General features: G+C 34.5%; 1 protein-coding gene across 4 annotated transcripts in view; it reads right to left on the bottom strand.

The window, feature by feature from the left end:
- Positions 1 to 268: 268 nt before the first annotated feature.
- Positions 269 to 21,998, bottom strand: part of hs3st1l1 (heparan sulfate (glucosamine) 3-O-sulfotransferase 1-like1) — a 93,174-nt gene continuing 71,444 nt past the window's right edge. For all 4 annotated transcript variants that reach the window (XM_058795979.1, XM_058795980.1, XM_058795978.1 and 1 more), the window contains one exon: positions 269 to 1,586. In XM_058795979.1, the coding sequence (XP_058651962.1) occupies positions 543 to 1,472 (930 nt within the window). In that variant the 5' untranslated portion in view covers positions 1,473 to 1,586 and the 3' untranslated portion in view covers positions 269 to 542. The remainder of the gene's footprint in view (positions 1,587 to 21,998) is intronic.

The following is a 21,998-nucleotide window of genomic DNA, read 5'->3' as shown; positions in this document are numbered from 1 at the left end:
GTGCTTTAATAACATAATTGTGTATGTGTTACATCATTGTGTGATTACATAAACTAGTGAATTGAATCAGTTCATGGAAAAGAATAGTATTTACCCATTTGCCTGAGGCTCTGGTTTACACTTAATGTTGTAAATAATGTTCAGTTTCTTGCACAGACCAATCTTTTCGCTTCATAAGACCTCAATATATCATCAGGAGCCACGGGGATTAATTTTGTGTTGCCTGTATATGCTTTTTTGACTCTCAAAATAACGGTAGCCATTGACATGCATTTTATGAATCACCAAGAATCACACTTTCAGCTAAAAATCTTCTCACTGTTCTACTGAAGAAACAAACTTGCATACATCTCGTATAGCCTGAGGGTGAGTAACTTAAAAGCGAATTTGCTATTTTTTGGTGCACTATCCCTTTAAAAGCAGCTCGAAGGCATTTAAGAGACGTGTCCGAGGGGGAGTGGTTTGTTCAGTCCATCAGCTATCAATCAGCTGTCAATCAGCCCCCCAGCTGGGCTGTGATTGACTAATTCCAGCCCCTCCCACTACTGCCAGTTAAAAGTACGTCCAATGAGCCGATAGAAGTTCCGATTGTGTTGGCGCAAATACGAGCGCAGCTGTCGCAGCACAGTGCTGTTAACGGGCGGATGCGGCCGTCCTTTGGACTCGTGCAGGCATCGCTCATGGCCGTCGCTGCGAATGCAGTAGAAGCCTTTGGTCTGGTTAAAATAGAAGTTGGACGCCACGATCCGCGGCGGCAGATGCAAGAAGCGTTCGACTCGCTGGAGCTCCGGTAACGGATCGTGGATCAGCGTATCCCCATCCACAATGTGGATCTGCTCCAGAGGAAAGTGCTGCAGCCAGTTCCTCATGTGGACATCGTAAAGACTGCGCTGGATGGCTTTGTAGCGCGTGTTTAGAGCACCGTTCTTGACTAGCATGTTCTCGATGGCCTGTACGGGTTTGTGGTTCTCCAAGCGGTTGAAGTAGACTTGCGTATAGTCCGATATGACTCTCTCCGTCGGGTCTCTCAAAATCAGCAAGAGTCTGATGGAAGAGTTCATGGCGTGGATCCGCGCAGGCGCCACCGGAGACGTGAAATACCCCGGCGTCTTTTCCACGGTGATCTGATTTGGATACGAATATGGCATTTGGTCCCGGTACCATTCGAAGCCTTTGGCATAGTTCTCGTCCCAGTCGAAGAAGTGAAGTTCGGTGGCCGCCGCTGCTACATCGGGATGGATATCCAGCATTTCCAGCAATGCTCTGGTGCCTCCTTTTCGCACGCCGATGATGATGCTGTGTGGCGCGTGTTTGCTGGTTCCTGGAGGAGGAACTAAAGAAGGGCCGATCGTACCGTTGCCCAGATCTCCCGGGGCTGGCGTCGAGCTGCCGGGCCACACTTGGATGTACTCCGGCGGAGCGGCGTACGTCCGGAGCGCCAGGAACAAAACATAGCTCAGAAGATTAGCCATGGAGAGCGTGAGAAGAGATAGAGAAGAACGGCGGCAGGTCGGTGTTGAAGGAGTTTCACAAACACAAGCTGGAAGAGCTCAAGGACGAGGCGAAGCCACCGGTCCACAGCGCATCTGGAAAACACAAGAGAAAAGAAGGAATAATCAGTTTACTTGACTCACTATTCAGATTAAAGGGTATATTATAAGTCGCCAAACTTTCCCTTTTCTCTTTTTGATGATGCAAATGTTGTTGATCCCATTTCCACCAAGTGTTGTTATTGATAACTAATAATGAAACTAAACCTATTAAAACTCATTTTCAAAAAAGCTGAAATAAATTAAAATATAAATATTAAATGAAAAATATTTAAATGTTGCCTTGTAATTAAAATTAGTACTAAAATGACTAATTGAAATAAAAGTAAAATCAAAATAAATTATAAATATATATTTTTTAAACTAATAAACATAAAAGCACATAAACTTACTAAAAAAATTAACTAAATTGAAATAAAGCTTAAATAAAATAATTTATAGCTAAATGTTACATGGAAAACTTGACATGTTGCCTTAGTAACTAATTGAAGTAAGTTTAAGTACTACAATTATTAGTTGAAATTAATTGATTAATTGAAATAAAAATTAAATTAAATTCTAACTATATAAATATTTGTATGACAAAAGCACATAATAATATGACTACAAATTTAACTAAATCGAATTGAAATGAAGCTGAATAAAATAAAATATTAGATGAAAAACTTAAAATACAACAATTTGAAATGTTTCGGCAATCAACTGAAATAAATAAATTTTAAGTACTAAATCCAGAAATGAAATAAAAATAAAGCTATATAAAAATATTAACTAAATAATTAATAAAACTACAATTAAAATCAAAACTGAAAATGTAAAAATAAATGCTAATTCATATATAGTTTTTATTATTTGTATTTAAGTTTTTTTGGGTATATTTGATTTCTTTTCAGTCAAATATAATAATCCTGTGCTAAATCACAATGATGTTTGTTGTTGATGTCAAAATCATTTTTCAATGTTTTTACGCCATTTCCCAATAAAACCTAGTTTTTCAATCTCATCCCAGGCTGCTGATCCACAAAAATTGGCATAAATCATCTAAAGCTCCAACTGAGAAAATAAATAACTGCGATTCCTCCAAATATTTCATAAATCCATGCCAGTTAAATTGGTTTCATGTGTGGCCAGACACTGCATGCAATATTATTGAATTCCAGTCATAATGGCTGCTAAAAACCCTCAGAACACAGCAAGCAATTCAATTATATGAAAAATGTTGCTATGTTTATAAAAATGCATTGTATTTCTACTCAGGAAAAACACTTGGCGCAAAGTTACCCAGCAATCCACAGTCGTACCTTGAATTCAATCCACTGCCGTCCTTTCTTAGGTCACATTCAAAACCTACACGGCTGTGATATATAGGAGATAAAGCACTAACTATACAATACCAACTGTGTTTCTGTTCACTAAATGTGATTCTTTTATCGCTTCAGCAGATTTAAAGAAGAGCCCAGGTCAAAGCCGCCAACGAGAGCGGAAAGATCCTCGCTGATTGAGTTCAAAGGATCCTCAAGTATCCCATGCAAATGTGTGAATTCGCAAACATCTTCTGACCTTTACGCTTCATCAAATTCCCGAGCGGAGCAAACAGAGACACAGTTAACAGAGCCTCTTACTCAGACCAAACAGCTGAGCCTCCAGTCACAATATTCCTCCAGTTAAAGGTCACTTCGGTGGCATTTACCGCCGCTCTACAAACTGATTAAAGCGTATAACTCTATTACAGATTACAGCCATCTGCACGCTTTCATGAGACACGATTACATGACTTGATTTCAGCTCTCAGAACACTTTATCCAAACTCCACTCGCTCCAGTCAAGTAGATATTCATCACATATTAATCATTACATTTACTATGATTAGCCACTTCTTGGCTGGTCACGCTGGTTTCCTCTCAAGACTGTGACCTGCAAGAAAACCCTTGATAATTACAAACTAGGATGATTTTTCTTGGATAGTACTTTTTTTTGCAGTATCACAACTTTTTTTTTTTTTTTAATCAACTTTTAATTTAAACTAAACATATTGTTCAGCACTTTGGCCAAAAAAAAAAGAAAAGAAAAGGAATTGTTCCAATTTCATTTGATTACATATTAAACGATTCATTAAATTGTTACAGTTTTATGCATTCATTTGATTCATACCCTGTTTGATAAGACGTGTATTCAATCATAAAACACAGAATCCAGAAAAAATAAAACGGACACAGAATTTATGGAAAAAAAAAGAAAAAAAAATTCAAAAGGGCCATATTATTGTTAAAATTATTTTGTTAAAATAAATTATTAAATAGCTATAAGGTTTTATGAATTAAATTGATTGGACATCCTTATTAATGAAAAATGTAAATTAATTAATTAAACCATTAAAAAAAATGTAAACCAGAAAAAAAAAAAAAAAAAAAAAGTAAACAGAAAAAATAAAATGGAATTTGGAAAATAAAATTATTATTGTTAAATCTTTAATAAATTATTAAATGTTTGTTTTTATAAATTCAATTGATTAAACATCCTTTTTCATTATTAATTGTTTTGTTTATTAAAAGTAAGTAAGTGAAAAAAAAAAAGGAAATTAAAACAGAAAACATGGAATTCAGAAAAAAAAAACATTTCATAGAGCCCTAATGTTGTTAAAAATTGCATAAGTTTATTTTTTAAATAAAGTTTTATGAATAACAATTGATCAGACATCATCCCTTTTGAGTAATAACATTTAATTAAACATAATTATTTGTTTTTTTGTTAAAATTGTAATAAATTATTAAATAGTTAAAGTTTTATGAAATCAATTGATTAAACATCCCTTTTGATTATTAAGATGTAATTAAACCATTAAAAAAATGGAATTAGGAAAAATTCAGCAGAAAACATCAAAATAGGGCAAAAATAAAATGAAATTTAGAAAAAGGCCCTATTATTGTTGAAATATGAAATAAATTGTTAAAGTTTATCAGAAAAATAAACAGAGTCCAGATAAAATGAAAACAGAAAACATGGATTTTTGAAAAAAGAAAAAAAAAAAGAAATGGAACTTTGGGAAAAATAAAAGAGTTTTTATAGGTTTCTTAGCTTTAGGGCTTTATAAATGCAGCTCAGCTCTATGACAGTGAAAACTTTATTTTCCCTCTTCCACTGCCACAAACTGCTTCCCATTTCTCTCTCTCTCTTATTCACATCTTCTTCCTGTGAGCTCAGAAAGTGACACTGCTGTAATCTGTGCGCTGGGACGGACGGAGGGATGAGGAGCAGAGTGCAGTGAAGGAGCTTCAGATGAACTGATGTGGCGTTTCTGTCTGCCTGTCAGCACTCAGACAGTAGAAGAGCTGCCAGGCCTGATGCTAACAGCAAGACGCGCGGCCAAGACTGCTGTCCAAACCAATCCGGCTCACAGCAGCGCTGTATGCAACAAAACCTCTGAAACCAGTGTTCGCAAGCGCTGGAGCACGCAAGTAGTTTCTGGGCAGTACAGAAGCATGTAGTTCCTTAACTACACTTAAAAATGTCTGAATATCATTGCATTAGATAACAAATACTAAAGCAAGTGACCTATGCAAAGAGCAAACCAGCGTTTCTTTGCAATAACATTTCTTTCAAGTCCACACTGGTGATTAACCTTCACTTTCAATGTAAATGCATTTCCAGGGAGTTGATAAAAGCTTAATGCAATGCAAGTTTCTTTGGATAAAAGCGTCTGCCAAATGCATAAATGTAAATGTACATTATACAAGTATGAGACTGACTTTTGTATGGACTATTGTATGCCTAATATTACTATGCATAACTATGTATACTGAACTATGGTTAGAAACAAATTGTGACTTTACTGAGCAGGTCTAAGAAAGAAAAAAAAACAAAGAAAAAAAACATCACAAGCTGGCTGTCATATAATAGTCAGAAGTATATAATAAATAAAATGCATAGCTAAAAAAAAAGGAAAAAAAAAAAAAAAAAAAAGCTGACTGTAATATAAAGTGCCTTGTGAAAGTATCCATACCCCTTAATTTTTTTCATGTTTTGTTATGTTGCTGCCTTATGTTAAACTTGTCCCAACTTTGTAAATGTATTAAAAATAAAAAAACTGAAATAAGTACATTGCTTAAGTATTCATACCCTTAACTAAATATTTAGCTGAAGCACCTTTACAGCCTCAAGTCTTTTTTGTTTGATGCGACAATCTTTGTTCATCATCATTTGGCAATTATCTGCCATTCTTCTCCTCACCTCTTCACCTCTCAAGCTCTGTCAGGTTGGATGGGAGCAGACGCACATTTTCAGGTTTCTCCAGAAATATTTGATTGGGTTCAAGCTCAGGCTGTGGCCGGGCCACTCAAGGACATTCACATAGTTGTCTATAAGCCACTCTTGCTGTGTGTTTAGGGTCATTGTCCTGTTGAAAGGTGGACCTTATGTCCAGTCTGAGGATCTGAATGCTCTGGACTGGGTTTTCATTACGGCTATCTCTATATTTTGGTGCATTGAGCTTTTCTTCTACTCTGATGAGTCCCTCAGTCCCTGCCACTGAAAAACAGCTCCACAGCATGAGACTGATACCAGCACACTTTACTTTTGGGATGCTACTCTGCAGGTGATGAGCAATGCCTGGTTTCCTTCAAACATGATGCTTAGAATTGAGGTTCATCAGACCAGAGAATCTTGTTTCTCACAGTCTGAGGGTCCTTTAGGTGCTTTTCTGCAAATTTCAAGTGTGTTTTCATGTGTCTTCACCGAGGACAGGATTGAGTCTTGACACAGTCATAAAGCCCAGATCGGTGGGGTGATGCAGTGATGTTTGTCCTTCTGTAGGTTTCTCTCATCTCCACATATGATCATGGAGCTTAACTAGAGTGACCATCAGGTTCTTGGTCATCACTCTAACCAAAGCCCTTCTCCATCAGTTGCTCAGTTTGGCCAGGAGTCCAGCTCTAGGAAGAGTCCTGGTTGTTTCAAACTTCTTCCATTAAGGGTAACAGAGACTACATGCTACAAAGCAGAATTTTTTTCTGAACTCTTCCCCAGATGTGTGGCTTGATGCAAACCAAGTTTTGTTTTACCTCAGGGCTTGGTCTTTGCTCTACTATGCATTTTCAGCTGTTAGATATTTTATTAAGACGTGTGTGCCTTTCCAAATCATACCCATTCAATTGAATTTGCCACAGGTTAACTTCATTCAAAGCGTAGTAACATCTACAAGCAATATGAATGCCCATGAGCTAAACTTCAGCTGTCCCAGATAAAGGTATGAATACTTATGCAATGGAATCATTTACGTTTTTTATTTTTAATAAATTTGCAAAGATGTTAAAAACCAGTTTTTTGCTTTACTATTATGGTGTATGGAGTGTAGATTGATATGGGGGGGGGGGAAAGTAATTTAAAGCAGTTTAACATAAGGAAAAAAAAAAAAATGGAGTATGAATACTTTTGCAATGCACAATAATAAATAAAATTCTTAAATAAAATAAAATGGCAATAAATAAATAAATAAATAAAATAAAAGCTTACCATCACATTATAGTTAGTTACTGTCATGTAATGGTCAGAACTATATAATAAATAAAATGCATAGCTAAAAAAAGGATAAACAGACAAAATAAAAAAGGACAAGCTGACTGTCATATTACAGTCCCTCATATATAATAAATAAAATTAATACCTAAATAGATAAATAAATAAAGTAAAATAGCCAATAAATACATAAATTATATATATTTAAATAAAATAAATAAATAAAATATATATATTTAAAACATATATTTGAAAACAGACATGGGACATATTTTGAGGTCATATTTCAACTGATAACATAATAATTATATAATAGATAATTAATATAATTACATAATAATTATATATGTATATGTATAATGTATATATTACTACAAACAAACAAACAAATAACATCATAACCTGACTGTTATTTCTGAATATTCGGTCAAAAAACAACATCTCAAGATATTTGTTAATACAATCAGTCATTTGGACAGATAAAATGAAGTGTCTGAAGAAGAAGTGTGTGCAGTCTCAGAAATAGAAACCGTCCGTCAGCTGCAGCCACTGACTGCTCGCAGTGTAGACGCCTCAGATGATTATAATGGAGGCAATTTAGTTCTGACAGTCGACAACAGAGACTCGGAGTACGTCTGAGAACCACTGCTGTCTACTGATGCATTATTTCAGACCAAACAAATGTGCTTTCCGCTATCTTCTACACAAAAAAATGCCACTGCCTTTACTAATTTGCAACCTAATGCAAAGAATGAATCAAATCCAATACTTGTTTCTTACTCATTTTGATCTGATTCCAAAAACAGTGTCACGCTTTCTCACTAAATATGATGCATTTCGTAGCTTTTTTGCTTTTGAGAATCATTTGTGTGGTCAATTAGTCTGGAATTCTCCCTTAATCAGCAGAATTTGCACAAACACATGATTCTGTCTGACTATTTGACCCATTCTCAGAATATTTTCACATGCATGACACTATTAGATGCCTGATCCGGAATTACGGCCAGAGACTGAAGAAAATGCAAACGTGAGCCTGATGTTTTCTGCTTTTACTGCATCCAAACACTGACTGAAAATTAGATTTTGTCAGAAAAGCTGACTGACTTATAAACGATGTAAAATTCTTTGACATTAAATGGAATATTTGAACATATGTTTCCACTCCTTTGCAGATGATACGGTTGTAATTTTTTTTTTTTTGGCCACACGGTTGCTAGGGTGTTCTGAGTGATTAAGGTGGTTGCTATGTTCTCTGACATTAAATGGAGTATTTAAAAAAATAAATAAATAAAAAATACTCCATTTTAAAAATGTAAGTTAAATGATACATTTTAACGATACATTAAATGAAACATTTTGACACATACAAGTGCATTATAATATATATATAATTTATATGTAATCTGAAAGATCTTAATTCTTATTTTGAGAAAAAACTGTGATGGACATTTTTTATTGATATTTTTGAACTGAGCATCAACAAATTAAGTAATATTAGATTCTTTTTGCAAATCAGCAGAAAGTTTTCATTAAGATGCATTGTGTTGCCAGGTTTTTTTCCATTTCAAATCAAAAAGTCTCAACAATACACACAATTTAAGGCATCATTCATAGAGCTACGCTTAGTATTCAACATTAGTACACACAGTTTGACTTCTAATACAATTACATTTCCAGATATTCAGTGTTAAACATGCATTACAGTCCTAAAATACTATGATTTCTCCTCTCTCCCGCAGTCTGCTTCTGTCAGCTGCATCTATTTACAGAAGCAGTATGTTGGCAGATGATATATTCCTCTGTCTGCGCACACTACGAGTCTCTATCTAAAGTTTAGTCATGATAAATGCACATGCACACGCATGTGTTGAGCTCCAGGTCTCTCCACGGGACACAAAGAGCCACTAATTACCCAAAGCGCCTGTTTCTGCGTCTCATTCTTATTCCGGGTCTCCGTCTTTCTTCAAGACGAGATGGAAACAGCAGGCAGCGTGATGCTTAGCAGAGCCTCATTTGAGAGCGATTAGCATAAAACAATAATTAATCCAATGAAGCCTGATATTACAGTGCTCTTTTCCCACAGTATCACAACTGTTTTTACAGCCGATAACAAGATTTTGGCGCGAGACGCGCCGAAACATCACAGTTCTCACACTCGAGCGTGACACAGGTGAGGAAAACGTGACGGTCTGATGGGAATCCAGTCCATGATTGTTTTAGTCATTATGAAGATTTTGCACTCTTTGAGGTTTTCTTTATTGGCACTAGACCTTTAACATCCCATGAATCTTTCCACTGCACAAAAGATTCCTTATAGTGAAAAATAACTCTTTAGACAATTAAAATGTTCTTCACAGTAAGAAAAAGAGGTTCTTTTAAGAAATGATCACTGAAAGACTCTTTGGGGAAACAAAAATGGCCCTTTTGTTGAGCCGGGAATCGATTCCAACCAATCAACCAAGATCCGGACAGTAGTGAAGCATTTTTACTTTACTCAAGTAAATTTAAAAAGTATCTGTAGTCTATCAAAGTGTTTTTCTTTGGAAAACTTTACTTCACAGCATTCCAAAGCATAATATTGTGCTTTTTATGATAAAATAAATACAATTCATAAATTCATTTCATAAATAAAATGTGTTGTTTGTTTCTTTTACTCAAGTAAATCTTTGAGTTACTTTTACTTGAGTAAAAGTAATAGATTTCTAATGTAATTAAGTATTAAATGATATTTAATATGAAACGTAGTGCAGTAAAAAGTACAATATTATGCTTTGGAATGTTGTGAAGTACGGTTTTCTAAAGAAAAACACTCTGATAAAATACAGACACTTGAAAAGTACTTTTAAAGCAGAGTAAAAATACTTCACTACTGTCCGCCTCTGATCAAGAAAGGTTTTTTAGATGATGAAATTTTCTTCACACTGAGAAAAAATATTATTTTAAGAACTGTGCACTGAAAGGTTCTTTGGGGCAGGGAATCAATTCCAAAAAGCATCAGTTCCAAGGCATTGGGAATCAAGAATCAACTGCACAGGCCGGAATTGATTCCATCAAGGAAACTGACTCCTCTGAGTCACTCGCTAATAGTGATGAGACGTCTGTGGAGGAAAAGCTCCAAATGTTCTTTACACCAAGAAAAAAATTAGTCTTTTAAGAATTGATCACTAAAAGGTTCTCTTAATAACCAAAAATGTTTCTTTGTAGGGCTTTGAATCAATTCCAAAAATAATAAATTTTGAGGCATTAGGAATCAAGAATCGATTCCAAAGGTTGGAATCAATTCCATCAAAGTGAATCGACTCTTGAAAAAGGATTTTTTTTTTAGATTATTTAAATATTTTTCACACACAGGAAAAAAAATAGGTATTTTAAGAACCGATCACTGAAGGTTCTTTTTGGAACCATAAACAGTTCTTCTTAGGGTTGGGAATCAATCCCAGCAAAGTGAATCAACTCCTTTGAATCACATGCTAATAGTGATGAGACATTTAATTTTGGAAAATGTTTTTTTTTTTTTTAGATTATTTAAATGTTCTTTACACCAAGAACAAATTGTTGACCTAAAATATTCTTTGGGGTACCAAAATGGCTCTTTTTAGGGTTGGGAACTGATTCCAAAATGAATCGATTCCAAGGGCTGGAAATGACTCCATCAAAGGGAAACGTTCTTCACACCAAGAAATAAAATGGTTCTTTTAAGAACTGACCACAGAAAAGTTGTTTTGAGAACCAAAAACAGTTCTTCTTTGGGTTGAGAATCAACTTCAAAAAGAATCGATTCCATGGCATTTGGAATTGAGAAGTGATTCCAAAGGTTTATTCAATTCCATCAAAAACAGTCGATTCTGAGGCATTGCTAATCAAGAATCGATTCCAAAGGCTGGAATTGATTCCATAAAAGTAAATGGACTCTAAGTTGCTCGCTAAAAAAAGTTTTTTTTTAGATTATCTAAATGTTTCAGCAAATTTGAAGTTTAAAGGTGGCAAGCCACAGTCACAGTGAGATTAGGTGAACATGTTACTCCAATCTTTAAAAACAAAAAATAATAAAAAAAACACTAATTTGAAATGAACAATGATTCTGAATCTGGGTTCTGAACTTCATTCCTCAGAGTTGATTTATTTTTTTAAAATAAAGAGTGTGATGAAATTCAAAGGAAAGCAGATGCTGATCAGTCATTGAGCACTTCTCGATTCCTAACTCGACCGGTGTGTTTACTGCGGTGGAGTGTTAGTAGTGTGTTCACTCTAACACAAGCTGTAAACAAAACACAGTTTTGAGAGCATGACACATGTGTGTTAGACGCCCTGCGGCGAGGCTGCTGGGGTTCGTTACTCCAGCCGTGTGAGAAGCAGCTGAAGGATCCGGCGGTAGATTATCCGGCTGCTGGAGTTTGGCCTGTCTGCAGCGATGCAGTGAACTAATCCTGATCAGAAGGGATGATGGGATATCCTCTCGCAGGTCAGGCCTCTGTGAAATCAATCCTCACATGTACTCGCTCTCGCTCGCGTTTTCTTTCTAAAGCCCTTTCGCCTCTCTGCTCCCTGTTTACTCATGCACTCTTTCTGTCAGTCACACTAACAGAGCGGCTCTCATGCTTTTCTCTTTTTCGTAACATTTCTGTTCATATGTTGAGGTCAAATTTCAATTAAAAACAAAATATATATTTTTTAAATAATAAGAAGATATTGTTCAGCACAAAAATGAAGCCATTTTGAAGCTAAACTGATATTGAAAACAGGCCATTTTGAGGTCACATTTCAACTAAAACAAAAAAAAGAACATTATTAAATAATAATAAAAATCTAATTTGCACAAAAAATAAGCCTACGAGGTTACATTTCAACTACAAACAAAAGAAAGAAAATGATTAAATAGTAAAATTAATTACAAATTATTGAACAAAAAAGAAACCTAATTTGGTGCAAAACTATGTTGATTATATACTAGAAATTAAATCCACCAGAAATTAAATGATATATACACATACTATCATTAAATGTTTCAATAAATTAAATTAAAATTCATGAAAATGTATTTAAAAAAAATGTGTAAAATAATGTCACAATGATCCATAAATGCAAGTAATAAAAGCCACAAAAAAAAAAAAAAAAAAAAAAAGTGACTGAAAACATTTTTCAGGCTACGTCATATGCCTTTAACCATTGCTTTATTTAAATATTCAAGACTAATAGTCTTTTATGGGAAGACAATGTTTTAGAACAGTTTTTCTATTGCCAACTTGTATATTTCAAAGCTGTTTTTAATCTATGAAATATAACTGATATATTTTGCAATGCTTGACAGTTTTTTATGCAGATAATCAACCATCTACATAACTCTTCAGTGCCTGCATTTTTTAATCTTGTAACAGCGAGCAACTTTGGAAAGAACTGTAATCCCTGTAGGCTACAATTCACATTCTTTATGCAAAAAAAAAGTCTCTCACTTCTTTGATTTTGGGGTGAATATGACTCGGACCCGTTCTTGACAGGCGCTGTGAGATTCTCACACTTGTCTGCTCTGTTCTTTGTCTTTCTGGACAGTTGTAGTTCACACTTTCGCAGCCTTCAAATTCTCTAACGCTTCCCATGGTGCATTTTTCCCTCATAAGACAGCCTGTTTCTCTCTTTCTCGCTCACATCAGCACAGAAGGCCAGTTAAACGCCTCATTCATAACAAATATCTGACCGCATGAAACCAACATCGCAACAATTCACACCTCACCTTGAAACAGCGATAAAAAGCGTATCCTGAGAGAAAGGCTGAGAGGATTGCGGCAGCAGGTCTGTGTAATGCAGCTCAAGTGTTTGGAGGTTTCCTGCGAGAAAACTGCACCCATGTTGCTTCGTTTGAGGAAGAAAACAGTGCTTTGGGGAAACAGGCTTTCAAACAATCCCAGAAGATTCCTCTACAGAGGCTGAAGGGCTTTTCAGGACAGCAGGACAGAGACCAAACCTCTGCTTCAAAAACAAGTGAACTTCCTCACAATAAACAACACGGAAAACTCTCAGAGTTCAAGGGAGACTCGGATTACTATTGACTCCAATTTGGACATGAATATTGAGTAAAATAGTTCATTTGTAATTTGATTAAGGCAAGAGACCACAGGTGAATAGGGCAAAAAATAACTACTTAACTGATTTCACCATACAGCAGATTGATTACATTAATAATTGCAAATATATATATATTTTTTTTTGTATTACAACTTCTCTGAAAACCATGTCCAATTAAACATGCACTATAAACTTGCAGAACAGAAATATGAACCACGTTGTCCACGTTGATATCTCTTTATCATGGAAGCCCATTCTGCTAGTGAATAAAAAAATAAAACAAATCCCAATTTTTTTTTCCTCACAATTGCGAGTTCATTTTGCAATTCTGACTTCTTTTCTCAGAACCGTATATATAAATTGCATGTTATAAAGTCAGAATTGCATGCTTATATCTCACAAATGTTACTTTATTTCTCAGAATTGTTCAATTCTGAAAAAAGTCAGAATTGTGAGATATAAACTAGCAATTACCTTGTTTTATTTTTTATTCAGGGGCAGAAATGGGATTCCATAGAAAATACTGTCAAATAAATATAATTAGATTAAACAACTAGAAATGACTTTTTCAATATTGAATGAAATATAATCATATTTATATTCTCTTTCATAGAATATTTTCATCATTGCAGTGCATTATGGATTGCTAAACTACTTCTAGCTTAAAACTGATTGGAATAGACGTTTGACATCAGGATGTTGCTAATTTAACAACACATCTTTAATGAGCACAAAAAGACACTGCATGCATGGAACTTAAAGGTTATTTAAAACATTAAAAGTAACCATGAAATATTTGTGGCTTCTTTGTTATCTGTTAGTGTTAAAGACATCAAAATTTGTTAAAGTTTGTCTTCATAACACCAGATTTCAATAGACGGTTGACATTAGGATGCAGATAATCTAACAATTGAACAATCTTAATAAGCATAAGAAGACATTGCATGCATGAGAACTAGTATTTTAGTATCAATATAGATTCATCATATCATATATGGCATTACGGAGAGTAGAAGCAATGCTGAGATCACAGGTATGCATGAATTTAATGAAAAAATATAGCTTGAAATTCACTTTGAATAAAAATATTTGCTAAATGCATGAATGCAAATGCATAATTATGTTATAATTATGTTAATTCCAACATATTGTGAATGCAGCATTACAGTTTGGCTCTAACAGCCTTCATGTTGCAAGCGTGCATTTGATGTCTGTAAATGCTAGATTTGACTCAGAGCAATTGCAACAACAAACAGTCCAGTGACTGAAACGGTGTACAGGAGCAAACAGAAATCTTTTTACAGGAAAAAGCTCCACTTAGGCGGCAAACCTGCCAAATGAATTTGCATTTTTTATTAGGCTTTGCATTATTTTTCAGCAGCTCATGTAATTGGTTTTTCTCTGCTGAAATGGTTTGAGGGCGAATATAAAACACAGCTCAGTGTTGAAAATAGCATTTTTCATTTGAATTGCAAACCGTCTATTCTGCATTGCCACACTTGGGAGGGACGTAACGTATTAAAATGTGCTGAAGTGTGAGTGTGTGTGTGTGTGTGTGTGTGTGTGGAGAATGTGAGACCTGTTAGCAAGCCTCATCTCCAGATGCTCTGTAATTGCCATAGTGACGCCCCCAGGTGGCGAGAAGTTCAAGCCAAAATATTACATTTAATATTATGAAGAAATGCACCCAAAAATATTTATGCACCTGCTGAGACAATATATGTGCATCTATATGCTGCACATATGAAACTCTTCGTACCGACGCTCAAGTTTTTAGGAGGCAAATCAAATACTGTTGCATTCGAAGCGACGTGTCAGAACAATACAAAGAACGTGTCATTTCATAAAAGCAGTTATCAGGCTCACGTGGGCAATAACACACTTAAAAACGAAGAAATGCACAAGAGATGTGCAAGCAATAAGGCTGTCTGAGGCTGGGGATGAGTCTGCGAGCGCTGATGAAGAATCAGGCAGGTACGAGCCAGGAAATGTGTGAAAGTTAGAGATGGTGAAAAGAGATGGATATTCAGCTATTTTGGGAATAAGTGAGTAAAAAGACATGGGATCCAATCCCGCTGCCTGCATTATATGGAGGAAGACAAAGAAAAGAAAAGGAAAGGACATGAGATGAAATTCATCCAGCTTGTTAAGCTGTTTTGTTGCTTTAAAGGCATCAAAATAGACCTCATTTAACTTAATTCATCTTCCTGGTCGTACTGTGAGTAATTTATCAATTCATGTTATAAAAAAAAAAGTCTCGAGTCTCGATGTACGTCACTCGGAAATAAGTCAAAGTAAGGCTTTTAAGATGTGTATTTTTAGATCACTATTCTCTAATTCTCTTAAAAACTTACCAAAATCAACTTTTATCAAATTCATGCATTTTAAAGTAAATGAAAGCCAATTGATAACTACAGCAAAAGCTGTCGATAGATAATAAAAAAGGGCAATATTAGAGAAAGCACTTCTGTTAGGCCAAACAGACAAATGTTACAAGCAATGATAATCATTGGTTTATCAACATTGGTTAATGTTGATAAAGCACTAATTGTCGGAGACTTTAACATTCACGTTGATAATACAAATGATACATTAGGACTTGCGTTTACAGACTTATTAAACTCTTTTGGAGTCAAGCAAAACATAACCAGATCATTTTAATCATACGCTAGATTTAATTATATCGCATGGAATTGATCTTAATGATATAGATATAGTACCTCAAAGTGATGATGTTACTGACCACTACCTTGTATCGTGTATGCTGCGTATTACTGATATTAACTATATGGCTCCGCGTTATCGTCCGGGCAGAACTATTGTTCCAACCACTAAAGATAGATTCACAAATAACCTGCCTGATTTATCTCAACTGCTCTGTGTACCCATAAATACACACGAACTATAGACAGGCTCTAAAAAAAAATGCCAGGACCGGGCATATCCGCAAACTCATCACAAATAACCAAAACAATTCAAGGTTTTTATTTAGCACAGTGGCTAGATTAACAAATAAACAGACATCACCCGAACTAAATATTCCCTCACAGCTTAGTAGTAATGACTTTATGAATTTCTTCACTGATAAAATAGATAGCATCAGAAATACAATAACAAATGTAGAATCTAAAGCATCTAATTCAGTTTCATTCATTTCATGCAGTGATTTACAAACTTATTATAAACTTATCACTGCATCTAAACCAACAACATGCCTATTAGATCCTGTACCCACTAAATTACTGAAAGAGTTGTTACCTGTAGCAGAAGATTCTCTTCTCAATATTATTAACTCGCCGTTATCTCTAGGTCACGTCCCAAAACCAAGCTGGCGGTTATTATTAACTATTAATAATACTATTTCGCTAGTCCACTTTAGACATCCTACTAACAGTAAGTAACTTGGCAACTACATGTCAACTAGCAGTCATTAGAGTATTAGTAGACAGTCTGCTTAATATCTTCTAACACTTTATTTTGATGGGTCCACAACATACAACATCAGTTGAGAGTTAGTAGACACGTAGTTGCAAATTAATGAGAATAAGTTGACATGTAGCTACAAAGTTACTTATAGTTAGTAGAATGTCTAAAGTGGACTATCAAAATAAAGTGTAACCCTAGATCCTAATGAACTGGCAAATTACAGACCCATTTCAAATCTTCCGTTTATGTCTAAAATTTTAGAAAAAAAGTTTTGTCTGCTCAATTGTGCTCCTTCCTGCAAAAAAAATATATATATTAAGATTGGTTTTGTGGTCCAGGGTCACACATGATTTTTTTTCTTACTGTCAAATTCAATGTGGACCAGCAAGTGTTTGGTTACCCACATTTTTCAAAATATCATCTTTTGTGTTCAGCACAAGAAAGAAATTAATACAGGTTTGGGACAACATGTGAATGAGTAAATAATGACAGAAACTAAATTTTAGGGTGAACTATCCCTTTAATGACAGTCGACAGCATGTTTAGTTCTGTCCCTTTTAAGACCTGCACGCATCTAATATAAAGGCACGAATCCATTTTTCTCTCAACGGTTTACTTTCATTTTAGACATAACCAACTGAGTCTATATGTAAACCTTGTGTGTTTTGACAGTATATGCTCAAAAGATAACTTTGTTCAGTAATCAGGCGCTGTTTGAAAGGGTTTTAGTGCACCTGCAAATGAAACATTTAACCGGCGAGGCTTGTATTCAAATAATGTACTTTTGCGATCGCGAATAAGTGCAGTGTCCTGTCAGAGTAACTCTACCGCTGTATGTCGTGTTGGACAGTATATAGAGACGGAAGGTGCCAGAACTGTAACTGATAGAATGTGCGCTGTAGCACGATACTACGATATTACTTCAAAAGCAGATCCACGATCAAAAATCGTCATATCGCACACCCCTACTAGGAACTACCAAGAGTCCAGAATTTTGTGACCTTAGGAGCAGGTTGGATTGTAGCGTGGTAGAAGACTAGTTAGGTATGCAGGAGCTAAACCATTAAGGGCCTTATAAGTGAGAAGTAATATTTTGGAACTGATAACTTAATAGGTAGCCAGTGCAGAGAATGTAAAATTGGGAAGATATGGTTATATTTTCTTGACCTGGTAAGGACTCTAGCCGCTGCATTTTGAACTACCTGTAGCTTGTTTATTGAAGATGCAGGACAACCAGCTAGCAGTGCACTACATTTGTCCAGTCTTGAGGTCATGAATGCATCATTTTCTGCATCAGAAACAGGTAACATGTTCTGTAGCTTGACAGTGTTTCTAAGATGGAAGAATGCTGTTTTTCTAACATTGAAAAAAAATCAAAATATTGAGAAAATCACCTTTAAAGTTGTCCAAATGAAGTTCTTAGCAATGCATATTACTAATCAAAAATTTAGTTTTTATACATTTACGGTACGAAATTTAGAAAATATCTTCATGGAACATGATCTTTACTTAATATCCAGTAACACTTTACAATAAGGTTCATTAGTTAAACATTAGTTAATGTATTAACTAACATGAACTAACCATGAGCAATACATTTGTTACTGTATTTACTAATCTTCGCTAACATTAGTTAATAAAAATACAGATGTTCATTGTTAGTTCATGTTAGCTCACAGTGCATTAACTAATGTTAACAAGATTTTAATAATGTATTAGTAAATGTTGAAATTAACTAATAATAAACTGCACTTATACAGCGTTTATTAATCTTTGTTAATATTAATGTTAACTAATGTAGTTAACTAATGAACCTTATTGTAAAGTGTTACCTAATATCCTAATGATTTTTGGCATAAAAGAAAAATGGATAATTTTGACCCACACAATGTATTTTTGGCTATTTCTACAAATATACCCCAGAGACTTAAGACTGGTTTTGTGGTCCAGGGTTACATATGGAAGTCACTGTGGATCAGCAACTGTTTGGTTTTCCATGTTCTTCAAAATAGCATTTATGTTCAGCAGAAGAAAGAAACTCACTCAGGTTTAAAACAACTTTTGAGTAAATGATGGTATAAAAATAAAACACTATGACAGAATTGACAGACAGATGACAGAATTTTTACCTTCTACCTATAACTATTCCTTTAACATTAATAAAACAACAAAAAACACAAAGAGAAAAATCACTCACTACTCTTGACTGAAAAACGTTAACACAGTTGCTTTAGGAATCAGTCTATATAGTTTTTTATTTTTATATTTGTTCATTCAATTTCTTGAATGCTCCTGCTAAATACACCTATTGTACCTGAAAAAAAAAGCACGGTTTGTTTTATCTGTATATTATGTGTAGGCTATTTGTAATGTGTATCTTTGTTCTTAGTTTTAATAAGAAAGATAAAATAATGACAAAGCTTTTTTATCGTCGCCCACTTTGGCCTAAATATCTGCCATTCTTTTCTTTTTTTTCGTTACCTTGAAAGGCTTTGTCTTTATAATAGGGAAATTAGTTTGGCTGTAATGCTCAAACAACTTGCAAAATAGTAAAACCAACATGACAAAGAATATTTTTTCCATAGTTCCTAGGATGGCAAAGACCACTAAAAGAGGTAGAGCTTTTTCACATTTGTTTCCCAAACTCTGGAATAGCCTTCCTGATAACGTTCAGGGTTCAGACACACTCTCTCTGATTAAAACTAGATTAAAAGACACATCTCTTTAGCCAAGCATTCACATAATGCATCTCATAACCTTGTACTTCAGCTACACCTGATCAAATGCACATTATGATTCTTTTGCTTAGTTGGAACAGCAGCTCCGCAATTTTTCTCTATTTGCTTCTCTGTTTCTGCCAAGGGATTGGCATCCCGAGGCAACTAGGAATTAAGCTTCAGTCTGGATCCAGCCCTAATGAAGATCTGAGATGACCGAACACCTGAGAAGAGATGATGCCAACCCCTCGGAAGACCTCAGATGATGCCAACCCTCAAACAACATACAAAACTACCAAATTTTGCTATAAGTTTAAATCGCAACATATTGCGATTGCAGTTAATGGTGTTCACCGTCTGTTTGATTTCATGTCATTAACTAACTGCATACATTTTACTGTACATTTCTGACATATGTACATCAACTTGACATAGTCACAACTGATAAGCTACTGCTAAATATATTGTAGAAACTTTAAAATAGAAATGTAAATTTTCTGTAAAGCTTGCAATGATTTGTATCGTGAAAAGCGCTATACAAATAAACTTTGAATTAAAAAAAAAAAACATTAAATTATGTGTAATATTTATTACTCACCATGAAACTGTATTTTGCAATTTTCCTTATTATTATTATTAATCAAAAATATATATTTTTGTCCTTGAGATGAATTATTATTATTATTCTTAATTAATTAAAATTAGTTTTTTTTTTTTGTAAAATGGCTTTTTCAGTGGTTAATTTTGAACCCTGCTTGTAATGTTTCTAATGGGTTCAAACCGTATTCTGCTCCTCATTTAGGTTTATGAAGATGTTAGCTGCTGGTTTATCACTAGACCTGATCACGAGGGCTGCTCTGTTAATTAAGCAGACGGTCAAACCTCCCTCTGTGACTCCAGCAGCGCGACAATACGCCTGTATGTTCTCACGGCAGATGAGCGGATCTTCTGTATGACAGTCATCGACCCGGCAGGATCCAAACACTCAGGATGTGGCATAACATAATCCAAAAACTCCTGCGTTAAACCCCAGTAATGCCACCACCAGTGACAGGAAGGCTGTGTGTCAGAATCTCCAAGCATTCATGAGCAACTATAAACTAATGTGATATATTCTGTCAAAACCCATTGAGCTCTCTATCTAGACAGCATTTCAAGACTTCATAGATGAGATGCCTTGTTTTGGCCAAGACACTATTGCATGTAAACTACCATTTGGGGTCAGTAAGATTAATACTTAAGATTAATACTCATCAGGCATGCATTAAATTGATGAAAAGTGCCAGTAAAGACATTTATAATGTTACAAAATATTTATATTTCAAATGAACGCTGTTCTTTTGAACATTCTGTTCATCAAAGAATCCTGAAAAATAAAATGCATCACAGTTTCCACAGTTTCTTGAGCAGCAAATCAGCATATTAGAATGATTTCTGAAGATCATATGACACTGAAGACTGGAGTAATGATGCTGAAAATTCAGCTTTGATCACAGAAATAAATTACATTTTAATACATATTCACATAGAAAACAGCTATTTTAAATTGTAATAATATTTCACTATTTTTACAGTATTTTTGATCAAATAAATGCAACCTTGATAAGCAGAAGAGACTTCTTTCAAAGCTTCTGATATTTTACTATCACTGAGATACTATTATAGTTTTTTAAAATAAAATTAATAATTTTTAAATATTTTTTTATTTGAATTTAATTTAGTAATTGTTTTACTTTGTTTTATTGTACACACACACACACACACACATTATTTTATTTTATTTCAGTTACCGTTAATTTGATTTCATGTAAATAATTTATTGTTTTAATTTTAGTTACAGTTTTATTATAATAACCAACAAAAACAACTATAATAACCCTGAAACAGAAAAGAAAAAAAAAAGTTAGATTTTCCTTAATATGAACAAATACTGATATACCGTATTGACCCGAATATAAGACGATGATTTTTCCTTGGAAATACATCTGAAAAAACGCGTTCGTCTTATATTCAGGGTCTAGACTTTGACATGTCAATAATACACCCACAACAATAGGTGGCGCCAAAAACGCATAAAACGAGTGTGCCATGAAATATGTAATGTAATGTGTGTTGTAAAGATCGCGAGTGAAAACAAATGAAAAAGAAAAGCTTACAGCAGCATGATCGTGACTGTCATGTTAGCTTGATGGGACCAAAATTCCTCTGTAAGTGATTTTAAAACATAAGACAGTATCCAGATTTGAAGACTACAATAAGATTTCACGTCTACTGATAATAACATTTTGGTAGGCTACTATGAGTTGGATAGCCTAATTGTTATATAATTCAGATGGGCTACCTGTTATTTCAATGGTATATCAAAATTTTCCAATGTCATTGTTGGTACATTTTACCAGTATTTACCATACTTTCAAAACAAAAATTAGAATTGGAAAAATATGCAATATGAAAATAATTTAAGAATAAATGAGAGAGAGAGAAAAAAACAAGATTTGGTTTTCAAAAAGCCTTTTTCCAACAGGTACATCTGGAAAAAGGGGGGTCGTCTTATAATCAGGGTCGTCTTATATTCGGGACAATACGGTAAGACTAAAATGTATTATTATACTCAACGTTTGAAGGTTGATGCCAATGCAGGGTGTTTCAAATTAGACACTTATGGCGTCTGAACACAACACTGAATACAAATATACTTACATTTCATTAAACACTAAATCTTTCAATCTATATA

Source organism: Onychostoma macrolepis, chromosome 13, assembly GCF_012432095.1.
Source record: "Onychostoma macrolepis isolate SWU-2019 chromosome 13, ASM1243209v1, whole genome shotgun sequence".
Lineage (NCBI taxonomy): Eukaryota > Metazoa > Chordata > Actinopteri > Cypriniformes > Cyprinidae > Onychostoma > Onychostoma macrolepis.
Note: the sequence above shows the minus strand (reverse complement) of the source record. Positions and strands in the feature narration are given on the sequence as shown.